Source organism: Centruroides sculpturatus, unplaced genomic scaffold, assembly GCF_000671375.1.
Source record: "Centruroides sculpturatus isolate CEXI.00-Female unplaced genomic scaffold, Cexi_2.0 scaffold245, whole genome shotgun sequence".
NCBI lineage: Eukaryota > Metazoa > Arthropoda > Arachnida > Scorpiones > Buthidae > Centruroides > Centruroides sculpturatus.
This window is the reverse complement of record NW_019384465.1, coordinates 278799-292998: the sequence shown is the minus strand read 5'-3', so window position 1 is coordinate 292998 and position 14200 is coordinate 278799. Positions and strand designations below refer to the sequence as shown.

Below are 14200 nucleotides of genomic sequence, written 5' to 3'. Positions count from 1 at the left end.
ATAATTTATATATAATACTAAACAGACGATAGCAAACTCAATTTAGCCGCTCCGTAGCGTGGCGCAGGGTCGGAGGAAAGTAGTTCGGCTGCTCATCCACTATTGGTCCAGACTCTATCAATCTTGTCGCGAAACGACGTTATAGGAGGTACGTTTTACGAAAGTTGCTACAATTTTTTCGCTACGTTATAGGAATTGTCGTTATAGGAACGTACGTTATAGGGGGGGTCGACTGTACACACATTTTTATGTGAGAAAATATATATTATTAACATTTCATATATAAACATTTTAATATTCTTCTTGCACTCTGTGTAATAGTTTTAATCTTGTAAATAGAGATAGTCATCATCCCAACCTTCAGTTTCGTCCGTTTCAATTTTATCTCGAAATTCTTCGATAAAATCTTCAGATAAGTTTTGAAAACGAGAAATCCAATCCCAACGAATCTCGTGCCGAAATTCCCTTATAAATTCTTCCGACAATGTTTGATACCGAGAAATCGCAAGCCAATCGACTTTATCCCGAAATTCTCGTATAACTTCTTCCGACAACTTTAGAGAATAGCACAAATCGTTCCAATCAACTTTATCCCGGAATTCTCGTATAACTTCTTCCGACAACTTTAGAGAATAGCACAAATCGTTCCAATCAACTTTATCCCGGAATTCTCGTAGAAAAACTGTCGACATCTTCTGACGGGCAGAAAGAGCGCACCAATCGAGCTCGTCCCGAAATTCTCTCATGAAACCTTCCGACAAACTCTGATGATAAGAAACCGCTTTCCAACCGGCTCTGTCCCGAAATTCTCTTATAAAATCTTCGGACAGCGTTTGACTTTCGAATATTCTGGGCCAGACAACTTTATCCCGGAATTGTCGGATGAAATCTTCCGACAGTTTCTGGTATTTGCAAATTGCGATCCAGTCGACTTCGTCCCGAAATTCTGCAATGAATTCCTGCGACAGTCTTTGACAAGTGCAAATTATCTCCCAGTTGACTTTATCGTGGAATTCTCGTATAAAATATTCCGATAAAGTTTTCCTTCTGGAAATTCTTTCCCAATCTGCACGTGTATATTTTCTATTAATTAACGATTTGATAAATTTGTATTTGTACTTCAGAAAATACTTTACGAGTCGTGACTCGGAATCTGAGTCGCATTTGCTAAACATGGCTTCTAATAATTCTGGATTTATAGCACGAGAAACTGTACCTAAAGGAATCATTTCTCTCAAAATTCTTTCTGCAGCCAGAGTTTCTAAAGGCTTCATTCTTCACGATTCAAAAACACGTGCCAAAACCTTCCGAAGAAATTCTGCTGGCGCGCCATCTAGAATATGAAAAACTGCCAAAGAACAAAACCGCCCAAAACTAGCGCAGTATTATTTTTCTATCTCGACTTTTCGTACTCCGTTAAATCTTCAAAAATCGTTTTAAAAAGCATAACTTAAAATTAATATTTATGAGAAATTCTCGGTTTCCGTCCGTCGTTGCATAACGAGTAAAATTTTAATGCGATGTATTGATTTAAATGAGGTAATTTTTGGGGCTGCATTTTTAGCTCTCCACCCTGTGGACATTAAGAGGGCTACCATTATGGGTTCGGCGGGCCCGCGGCGAGTGGTGAGAACGGGGCCCGATATATCTGGACGGGCCATCTCCAAAAAAATTAGATTTTCGACTCGTCGGATTCGATCTAGGGTTTGTTCCGGGGACCCTGTATCTTAATCTGTGGAGATGAATGCCTACGGGAAACAGCACCTTATTTAGATGTTAGACACGTAAAGAAAATCTGGAAAATTCCGCGTGACCAGGCCGTTGGTCGGGTGTGATCACACGATCGACAACTACCAATGTTCGGCGGCTTTTATCCACGCGGCCATTTGTAAGCCAAATCAAAGGAACCGTATCTTTTATTATGATCCGTATATCGATAAGAGTAATCGATCCAAAGTTTTTGCGATATCGCTTTCGCTTAATCCCGGCACACTCAAAAACGGCGCCGGTGTTGTTTTTACGCGCATGGTTCCTGGCTGCTAGAAAAAAAATTGCGGCGTCGGAAAACCGAAAATAGTTTGCGACTCCTTTTCTATACTGCCAAGATCCAGACCTTCTTCTTCCTACCGTCACTACCGTCTTCTTTGCATCTGCTTGTTGTCTTTTCGGCAATAATGTATATATATTAATAATTTATGCAGTATAAACGAGTCCCGTCTCTTTAAGGATGCGACTCATTTACAAAAATAGTCTATACTGTTTCTTAAATTGTATTCTGGTTGTGTAAAAGGGTTTTCTGGGATACAGCGATCGATACGAGAAACTCCATAAAAGCTTATAGCGAAACATAACGAAGAAGTTATCAATGGGACCATATGTGTGCCTTGTATAGATATTAATAGCTACCATATGGAAAAAACAGACTCGTAACGAAATTTGCTTAAAGTTAAATAATTCTCAGGCTTATTTTGAGTTGTAGACTACTTGTAAAAGTACTTTGGAGAGATTTTCAGATACAGAAAAGGTTGAGNTATATAGTTAATTTGGGCCTCCTGTCCCCAAAGTTCCCTATCTGGTCTTGTCTTTCATCTATTTAACACCGTTCTCCAGATTAAGGAAGGACAGATGGATGGCAGTGGGAATTTATAGGTCTACAGTTATTTTTCAATTGCTGCAAATTGATTCAAATCAGATGATGTTTAAAATCATACAAGATGAATAAAAAGTTCCTTGCAACGAAAGGTTGCAAAGAACTTTTTATTACAGTCGGATGGGTCCATTTTTGTTGTTCTTTAAAATGATGTTCAAAATGAAAATATCCCATCTGATTCCCTGCACTTCCAGTATAACTATATTAACAAAATTAATATAACTTCAGTACTTTGGAACAAAAAAAAAGGTAAAAAGGTAGCAAACTTTTGACTTGCCTGTATTAATTTATATTTTTGTCTTGATTTTAACTGTTAATGATATATAAAACTATTATTATTTATAAAGAATTGCATAAATTATAAATGTGAAGATTACAGTAAAATGTTGGGGTTTGTATACAGAAAGTAGAGACAGAACCATTGATTTTTTTTGAGAAAGATACAAAAATGTTAAACTCCTAACCAAAATCAAATTGTGTTTTATTTGTTTAGACATAACAATTACCTACATAGTGTACATAACTGATAATATACAATTCCAGCAGCAGTATAGTTAAATGATTATGCATTCTAATCAGACTTTTTCCAAGCAATAAAACAATATGTATTTATTTATTTTGTAATAATTTATCTAAATTTAGACTTAAATACTTAACATTAACTACCCACATCATTTTCAAGTAACATTTTGCAAGCAATACAATTTGAAAAATTTGGGAATTTTGTACTCCTAAAATAATGAAATCATATCAAATAGAGAATGTAATTTCTTTTCCATTAAAATAAAGCACAAGTGTTTCAGCTAAGTTTTGGGTAAAAAAAAAAGGCTGCAACATTAAATGTCACTCTTATCAGCAGGGCCAAAGTTGGAGAGGCCTTAAGCTAAAATTTTTTTGATATCCTAAAAAATGAGTTAGTCTGATATGGATTCATAGCCACATTTACTCTTGGACCATTCTTAAAAGATGCTAGTACTAATGAGTCTGTCACATGCTCTGATGATCAAGAAACCATGAAATGGTGAACATTTTATCATAGCCCAATTGCAATAGCGACAATGCCTTCAGTCAACCACTTTTGTACAAGATGCACTTCTACATATTGAACACTTAACATTTCATCAATATCCGATTACTCACACATTTACTATCATCTGGNGCTAGACGGCGAAAAATATATATTTAATTATAATAAAGTTACAATAAATTAAGTTAATATATAATTATATATACAGTACGTAATTTATATATAATTAATATATAATTATATGTACAGTACCTAATTTATATATAACTTATATATAATACTGTACAGACGATAGGAAACTCAATTTACCCGCCTAAATTCTCTGTAGCGAGGCGCTGGACGGCGGAAAGTAGTTCGGCTGCCCGATGACGTTTTACCGAATTATAAGTTTTTTACCAGGTTTGTACGGATACCGTCGCAATTTTTTCGCCGTCTTATAGGAACCCGTGTTATGGGGGGGTCTATTGTATTGTCAAATCTAAGTTGCGAAGCAGCGCGAGCACGGAAATGTTGGTCTTCGTGTGAAAGACCAGTGTTGTGTAAATTTCAGCCTCGTAGAATAAAAATGCTGTCTTTCTTTTTAACCGGTTGTAAGCTAAAGTTTATAATTATCTGATCACACGAATATACACCTCGTGTTCTCAAATCGAAATTGTATACAAGATCATTCTGATTATCGTTTAGCTATATGCAAAACAATAATCGAGGATGACAAAAGTTTGGCTGATATTCCTTGGTATGTAGGCGAGTTGCCGCTTTTGAAGAGGCACTCAATGTATGCCGAGAATTATCTAATGTAACAGTCTCGACACAGTTGCCATTTTTAAAACGCTGGAATTAAGGTAATATTTTAAAAGGAAAAAGTTAGTAACAGCATTAAAATACAAATTTTAATCATTTTCAATAAAACTATTTCTTCTTATTTCGTGACAAACTGTGTATCAATGTAAACAATATATTCTGCCATTTGATCGTAAATGTACGTATATCGAGAATTCTTAACCGATAATGTATGTTAATACTAAAGAATTCTGTTTACTAAATGGCGTAACAGTACTTATACGACTGAAAACATCACACCGACAGTCGATAGTCCTTCGGTACAACCGACTGAATCGCATTTAGCTTCGTCAAGCCCGTGAAAATTTGAATTACGGAGTACAGTGTCCATCACAGATATTTTCTTCGGGGGAAATTTTTGGAGAAATATTTTCTTATAAAAGATCGGTTCGGGGACTCGTGTTGCGGTAGCCTCGTGCAATTTCTTTTTTGCCCATAGGATAATGCGCTACTCTACTGTTTTTCAATAGATCGTACCCAACATTATTACACTGTAATAGCATGACACAGGCGTGCTTTTTACGCGTATATTTTTCTAACCGCGTTATAGTGGCGGTGAATTTAAATAATTGTATAGATTACACAATGCATATTTTATTGTGTTAAAGGTCCAACTTCCAAAGTAGGACATTTAAGCATAAATATTGAACTTAGACACGTGGTTACAGACTGCCCTACTAAAAGTAGGTTACAGTCCTGTTTATTTCTTATCGATATAAGATCCTGGATTTTTTGGCATTTTTAAAACTATAGATTCTATTTTTGTTTTTCAAAAACGTAGTTTATTTTATAAAGTATTAATCGAGTATTAATAGTTTTCAATCAGTAAACCATACAAAGTAAAAAATTTACTTGTTCTTTAAATCAAATTAATTCATGGGCAAAATTCATATAAGTGAATACATTAGCCACAGTGGCGTACCGTGGGTGTCAGCCGCCCGAAGGAGGAGGAAAATTTCGGCCCCCCTTATTTAGGTATTTCAATTTAAAAGACCAAAATTCAGTTTTGTCACAGAACAAGCAATGAAAAATTCGGTGATAGAGCAGCGACCTGTTTAAAATAGTACTATTGGATATTAGTGGTGTATATGAACGCGAATAAATCGTACAAGCAAATAAAAAAAAAGTCAACAGGTTTCGCAGGAACTCCTCGGATGAAAAAGTTACTAGTTCAACCGGCGAGCCGATTCCCGGACTGTCCGGACGATAGCACTATCGTAGGCGCGATGCAAGTATAGATTAGGATGTTTCAAATTTTTACAAGATATTATTATTATTTATTGTGAAATTTTGCCGCCCCCTAAAAAGTGTCGTTGCCGCCCCCTAAAAAGTGTCGCCCGGAGCGGGCCGCCCCTGCCGATCCTACTATGGTATGTCACTGATTAGCCTCCTACTCTAGTGGACTAGGGGATTGAATTTGGACGAGTGAGAAACCATCAGGTATTTTCCGAAGGGGTAGTCGCAGATCCGTGTCGAACAGTTTTGGTGCCCAAGGCAAACCTCACACCTTGCGCCTGATTTAACGTTAATTAGAAAAACATTCTACTGACTCATTTTGGTGTCCGGGCACATGCCCACGTTAGTTACGCCATTGATGGTCCATCCCTCATCAACCTGCTGCTCAATTGAGTTTGGCCGAACCCACAATTGAGCAACTTACTCGTTAGTGCTCACAATGCGGAGTAAAAAAAGAACGAGTACGAGTACAAGTAAATTATGACACTTAAGTGCTATCAATAATAAATTCATGAATCGCGAACTTAAACAAGAAAACAATTGATGTTGCATCCTTTATTATTCAAATATGGATATTTCGAGTTTATTTTATATTCTAAATATCTTTAAATTAACCGAATCACTCATTAAATTAAGACTAATCTAATTTTCGGTTCTTAAATTAACATAACGATACAATCAAGCATATCGACGCCATTTTGGAAAATGTAATACAATAGTGTTTGAACGGAAGTAACGCCCTCTTGTGATGAAGAGAGGAACGAATTTTTTAAAAGTTTGCACGTGTTCTTTGCGCGCTTGCGCTTTCTCCGATTTAGCACAATTGGATGTACATTCGTTACGGAACTTCGTCATCAATTTCAGGATGTAGAGGAGTAACTCGATGGTTCTGCATGTCTAGAATAGTTGAAAAGTCATTCAGGCATTTAGTTTGTCGACTTTACGAATCTATGTAACTCGAGACAGCGATTCTGTATGTGAAAACAGTACAGCTATATTTAATGAGACAATGTTCCAAAAATACAGGCCAGAACGTTAAAACTGTTTTAAATTATCGTTTTGGAGGAGGGAAGTGTGTATATATGATAAATCTAACTGATCACAAATAAATTGAATATTACTTCCTACTAAGACGGAAATTATGAACAATTTTTAACGCGTCATAGATAAGTTATCTATGACGTTTTATTATGAGATGCTACGTCATATCAAATAGATTATTATTAACGTTCACAAATTAAATTAAAAATTACTCGTATTTGTAATTTCCCACGATTTGTTCCATTTAAAAATAAGAAACGATATATGACGTGTGTAAATTAATTTATTAAATTTTTTTTTGCTACGCACAATACATATTAATTTCCCATATATGTTTATTTATCGAATAAATATAAAATCGCAAAATATTTACCAGCAGATTCTGTTTACTATGAAGACGTACAATCAAAAATATATATCACAAAATATTTGGTTTGTATCGAGATACAGCACACGCGTGCAATAGTCAAGGCTATAGAAACATGTGAAAGGAAGGAAATAAGGCAAAAACCCTTATTACCACATACAGAAAGAAGAAGTGACTAATTCTAGAATAACGTAGCCAAATTCTGTTTACTCTTTTTCGATAGCAATAGTGTGCTCTTTGGTAAGTTCTAAAGGTCCTGGCAGAGGAGCTTCGATTGTCAAGACTCCATCTTTGGATAATGCTGACTTTATCTGTTCTGGATCGGTTCCTTTTGGAAGAAGAAATTCCCTATTGTACTCTCGATAAACTGACTTGCTGTCTGTTTTCTCTTCGTGTTTCGCTTGAACCTGAAGGAAAAACAAAAGTTTTTCAAATAAATAAAAATTTTGTTGGAACTTAACATCTGTAAGGACTAACAAATTTAATTAACAATATGAAAATCGTTTTCATTAATTACATGCTGCTTACATTATAAAATTTCAAATAGGAGAGTTTAAAAGAAAAGTATGTGAATGAGATTCTTTCACGTATAAATAAGTAATGAGAGAAAAAAAAAAGCAATGTTTAAAAGTTAAAATACCTACGAAATATATTATTTTTAGAATCGTGTTTTTTACTAGGAGAAGTTAGCATTTAGGTCACGACGTCGAGACATCTTTGCCAAAACTTCAACTTTTAAAACTTTCCTGAGTCATACTTTAGCATTGCAACTCCTGGCCTAATGATGTACAAGGGTGTTTCTTGGATTACATCGAGACAAAAACGAACAGGTTGATCCAAATCTCAAAAAACGAGTTCGTGAAATACGAGATTAATAGATTACACGGGCATATTTTAGGGTAAAGGTAAAGGAACTGAAGAACACGAAGAGAGGTTCTATAATACGAGATGTTTACACCACAATTCTGTAGTTTATTCATCTTAAATTTTACTAAATTTTATTAAATTCTGTATTTTTTTTAATTTTATATAAAAGAAGTTATGAATAAAATCTTGAAAATTTCCCCTTTCTTAAAAGGAAGCTAACTATCAATTTCATTCAAGGAAACTGCGTATCGATTTTCGTTTTTCCTCAACAAGATATATTAAACAACGGAAATTCTCGGAACGAATGAACATTAAAGAAATCATTCATCACGTGATAACGTCACTCCTTTACAACTGAAACTTGTTGTATTTTCTGATTTAATAAGTATAGAAAATAAATAAATAAATAAATAATAATAATAATAAACGAAGCTACCCGAACGGAAACACATTCTTTTACTATTCTGCAACAAAATCAAAATCACGCAGCAATTTATTTTGACGTATGAATACAACAGATTGATTTTAACGTTAAAAAAACTTATTTTTAAAGTATTAATGGCTTAAAACAATGCACATTTATTTCCACCGAACAGATTTATAAATGAAATTTAAGATTTAATGATTAATTCATGAATTTTTTCCCACTGTGGTCTGCCATGCTGCTGACTGTGAAAAATTTATGAAGTTGCCCGGACAGCATTGGTTAAATGAATAAAAATTCTTCGCATTAGTTTCACTCGAGTAAACCAGAGCTAGACTACTGTAAAAAAGATATCTGCATATATATTTTTCCAATTAAACAATATAAAAGATCATTAAAAATTTACTTATAAAAAGTAAAAAAAAATTTCAAAGAGAACACACAAAAAGATGAGGATATCATGACTAATTTAGTCAGGGTAATAATTTACGTAATCAGAAAGATCCTAGATTGAAGCTAGTTACACAAGTAAGATAAGTTTGCTTGTTTATTGCTCAATACATCTTGCCGAACTATCATTAATACCTCATCACGATCGCATTATGTCAGAAGACCTTGAAATAATAACAGGTGATGGCTGCATATATCCGTCATTATTACTATACTCTTTGTGTCATGGTCGAATCAACTAAGACCATTTAGGAAACAGGACTTTAAAAAGTCTTTATATAATACAAAGAATTTGCATCAATAAATTACTCAGCTGATTTTTAAGAGCAGAATTACTAAGCTGCTTTAATTACAAGATCATTGTTGAAATTTCTTGTAAACAAGAGTTGGCAAATGTCACTTTATTACATTTTTTTTTAAAAAAAAGAAATCTAGATTTTGCAATAAACATTTTGATATTTAAGATTTATAAAGCCTCATAATTAAAGAAAATTAAAAATTGTATCAATTTGTTGTTCTAAATATTTAACTTTCAGATAATAATCTTGGCTTGTTTTCTATTTTAAATTCCAAAATGATCTACAGGAACAGACATTTCTTTTGTAGAGGCAACCAGGTCAAGATCAGATTCTTTTATAGTGTTATTTAAACTATTTGAAACTAAAAATGTCTGAATTAGCAAGTAACCCAAACAAAAATTTATAAATTAAATATATATTTATAAAAATTTTATAGTAATTATTTATATAAAAATTAATTTGTTTAAACTTAACTTACTTAAATATTAAAAAGAAGTATAAAATTCAGAAAGAAAAAACTTATGCATCAAAGATGTGATTATTAAAAACATTTCTGGGGATTCATCCAATAACTTTGAATCAGAACAAGTTCATTGGCATTTGTTCAAAAATTATATAAGTAACAATATATCTAAATTTAAACTATTATAATTTAAGATAAAAACAGACTAAACTATTAGAAATGTGCGTTTCGAATTGAAGGAATAATTAAGGTTGATATTATCTAATATTGAAATTCTTATACAATAAATAAATATGAATATTCATAATTTGTTATGCATTTGCATAACAAAAAGAATCGAAATTTTCTTCTATATGTAAACACCTTAACTGAATAGTAAATTGAAATCTAATAAATTTATAATTATTTCAGCTTAAACTCATTCAATATATTAATCATAGAACACTCACCTGTAGTCTGTTATCCACAGTCTTGACCATGATTTCTTCGGGTTGATATTCACTAACATCGAAGCGAAGTTTTAATATTTTCCCACTTGTACTATCTTGAATAAGAGGTGAATTCATTCCGTCTAACCATGCTCGAACTTCTGATCTATGAGTTGTTTCACCGCTCACGGATGACGACTGAGTGATGGTGGCTTCCTCTTGCTTTTGAGACTTCATACCAAAGAATTCGTGTTCACGACTTAACATTTGCGAACGGAATCGATTCATCTCGTCTTCCATCCTTCTCATCTCGTTATCGAATCTTTCTCGAATAGAACTAAATTCTTGATCCAAAACACTAAAATCTGTTTTCAGAATTGGTAATCTTCTCTCTGGGGCCATCCTGTTAGAGAATCATTGAATATGTATATAAATTATGTACATACTAAAAGAAAATTAATATAATAATTTAACAACTTCAAGTTTTTCACTCTAGGTTATTTTATCTTCATTAGAATTAGGAAAAAAAAAGTAGTTTATTGAACTGAAAAAATTATAATAAAATAATCTGTAATAAAAACAATATTAAAACTATTCTTAGGAATTAATTAAACAACAAATATAAAATATTTAAAAAATTTGGTTTATTTTTGAAAATTAAAAATTAAGATAAGTCAACTGCTGGATTTTTTTTAACAATCTAAATTATCATATCATATGTATACTATGATAAGATAAAATATTTTATATCTTTTATAAGAATTTCAGTTATAATTTTGATAAGAAAATCTTAAAATTATTGTTATACAGATTTATACTAATATATGAATTATAATTTTGACACAAATACATTAAAAACAATTAAAATAGTAGTTATACATATTACAGTAGCTTTATCCAGCTTATGTCAAACTGTTGGGGCAATTATACAATCTATAAAATTAATAATTTATTAGCATTTATTTCTAATAAATATAGAAAGTTTTAGAAATATAATGTGTATTTTAATAAAAACAGATATTTTTAGACATTGTCATTATCATAATATTATTTATACAACTTAGTTTGATGATTGATAAGAAAAGAAATTTAGCTTTCAATAGCTATAAATTTAACTAAACTTTCAATTTGTTACAATAGTAAACATATCTATCTATATATGTTTTTCCCCCTCTCACTTTTAAGGAACCTTAATTGAAAATTTTATTAAATTTCTTCCAAATAATGCACTTAGAATTTTACTGACAGATTATTAATATTCACAATAGTTAATATAAGTATTTTGTAACAAAAATGGGAGGATACAAATCGAAATTATTATTAGTACAGTAGAACTCCGATTATCCAAAGAAATGCGGACAGATGCTAAGTCAGATAATAACAACAGCAATAATTGTTTTGGATAAAAATTACAAATAAAAAAGATTAATTGGTATATCACTTTTAAATTCTTTTCATACCTTATTGAATTTAATCATATAGAACAACATTTTTTACATCATTTATTATACAGCTAATATACATACAATAGTTTAAGAATAGAAATGTGTATTATTATAGTTCTATTTTAATATGAATGATTTATCTCGCATTTATGTTAAACGACAAAAGGTAACCAACAAATCATTTTATAATATGTGTTACTGTTTTAAACATTTTTTACAAATTACAGTATAAGAATAGTAGTGTAGTGTATTCTAATGACCTGCAGTGACATTTGATGATAGGGAAGCTGTTTCCATAAAAATTATAACCAAATACTAGAAATGACAAAAATAAACAGTTTATTTTAATTCTAAAATAGATACATTGACATGAAACAAAGATATAAGAACTTGTTTATGAAAATAATCGCACAATATGTATTTATATTTTAGAAAATACAAGGAAAGCAGCACTTTCAGACTGCACGCCACTGGTGTATTCACTTACAAGTTTGGATAATGAAGAACCTCAGGTAATGGGGGTTCTACTGCATAAACAAACATTTTATCGCATTTTGAATGCGGGTAACACAAAAACTGATTTATATTATTACAGATTATAGGCATAGAAACATACCAGCATTCAGATTACGTAATTGTTAAAATAGAGCAAAACAACACAAATGCTTATTCATAGTATTTATATTATTTTACTTCATTTTATCATTTGGACTATGTCTTCGAATACGTCAAAATATGATAAATCATTTATTTTAGTAGTGTATATGAATAATTTATGTCAAAATTTAAAATATGTTTAGATTTTTATGATTAGAAATTTGATCAATGACTATTATCCAAAATTTTTAAGAAAAATTTAGAATATATTTTTTTTTACCAATCTGAACTCCTCCATAATTTAAAAAATAATTTTTTATAATAGATATCAAAGGTATCCTTATATTAATATAAAAAATTTGAAATGTGCTCTTTATTATTAGTAGTGTGTTTCAGTTCTATAATTTATAAAACTTCGAAAAACATTGATTTAGGATAAAATTCTATTTAGATTGATTTTTTCTGATTGTAAATCAACTTTTTAATTCATACACAGAACTATTATATGTCAAATATTTTATTACACTAATGGATTTTGTTATTCATCAATTTGATCAAATTTCATTAAAAAAAAAATGAAAACCATGACATAAATATAAATAAATGAACAATTCTGAAACAAATTTAGTATATATATAAATTTATATAAATAAATAATACATAAATTGTTCACTTATTTAACTGCCACAAAGTTCTATTTGAAATATTTCAAAAATAAATAAACTTACAAATTCAATTGCAGAATTGCATTCGCAAAAGTCGAATTCTTCTATATTAAATTATACAAAATTGTTAGTTGTTAGTGACAATAATACATTAGATTAAGCATTATTCTTAATTGAATTATGACAGTAGAAAAATAAATTAAATGATTAATTTCACAGGAAAAATATAATACGAGTTGTATATACTTCTCCTGTAACAATCATCTAATTCTTTTGTACCATTCCATAAAAATTAAAATTTCAAATCATTTTATAATTGGGAAAAGTAAAAATTTCCTAAATTTAACATTGAAAAGTAAAAAAAAAATACCTTTATTATTGAAAGAGGGGAGTATTATATCAATCTAACAATAAGAAATGTAGTAAAATAAGACAGATTAGTTATATTCCTAATTATATCCACATCAACGACCAGACACACAGACTCACCACCAACTTCAACAACACACTCAGAGTTAAGTTTGCGATGAATCTATGCATGAGGTCGTTTATAATTAAAACGAGAGCGAGTAACTTCTCTAAGTATAAAACTAAGCTCGGAATTGGTATTTATATCTCGAAAACATAGTTAATTAACATTAAAACTTTTAAGTGTATGAAATAACGCATTAATAAACTCTGTCACCGATATAATTACTAATTGTAATGTGATATTAGAGTAGTAGACACAATTAGTTATAAACGTATACGGTTAGAACGGGACGTACCTTGTTACAAACGCTTTACGAGGTCTTTAATTCCACAAATACGTGATAACACCGACACACCAAGCAACTCTTACTAACAAACTGCGAAAGCGCACGCGCAATTAGCATCATTTGTCGTTATCTGATTGGTTGTTCGTTCACACGCGTGTTAAAAATTTTTCAAAAACGTATTGTAACTTCATACATGATTTTCCCATAATTCATTTGATTTTTTTTTTAATTTTTTACTAATTAAACTTTATTGAAAAATGTAAATTATTTTATAAATTGATATTTATGTTATTAATAGGATATTTTAAATTTATTTTCGTTTTAATTTTTAAGCATTTCTAGTATATCAATTTACTCGGCTTCTTCTTCGGGGTTAAAATATGTGGAAAATATGAGCAGACAGTTTATCGGCGATCGATTTAGAAATGTAGGACGTAGGGTGTAGCTAAGAGGACATTATTGATTGTCTGTATGTTGAGGTTAACGTTCCTCAGCATATCCAGTTCCCATAACAACTGCTGTCCAGTATTTAAGAAAGCAAATGTATCATACATTATAAAGTTTTCAGGCCTTTCTAACATTGAATTAGCATCATTTAAATTCAATTATTTGAATTAAAAATTCATCCCACAATCTATTTTTG

The 14200-nt window shown here is 31.1% G+C and overlaps 1 protein-coding gene across 2 annotated transcripts; it reads right to left on the bottom strand.

Moving 5' to 3' along the window:
* Positions 1–7109: 7109 nt before the first annotated feature.
* On the bottom strand, positions 7110–13717 carry LOC111621013 (heat shock protein beta-1-like). Of its 2 annotated transcripts, XM_023363051.1 has the most exons (4): positions 13567–13678; positions 12863–12903; positions 10114–10495; positions 7110–7568 (listed from the first exon to the last, which is right to left on the bottom strand). In XM_023363051.1, the coding sequence occupies exons 3-4, from the start codon at positions 10492–10494 to the stop codon at positions 7368–7370; spliced, it is 582 nt and encodes a 193-aa protein (XP_023218819.1). In that variant the 5' UTR covers position 10495; positions 12863–12903; positions 13567–13678; the 3' UTR covers positions 7110–7367. The 2 variants fall into 2 exon arrangements, with proteins under 2 accessions (XP_023218819.1, XP_023218818.1); XM_023363050.1 differs by lacking the exon at positions 12863–12903 and having other exon boundaries at positions 13567–13717.
* Between the last annotated feature and the right edge of the window lie 483 nt (positions 13718–14200).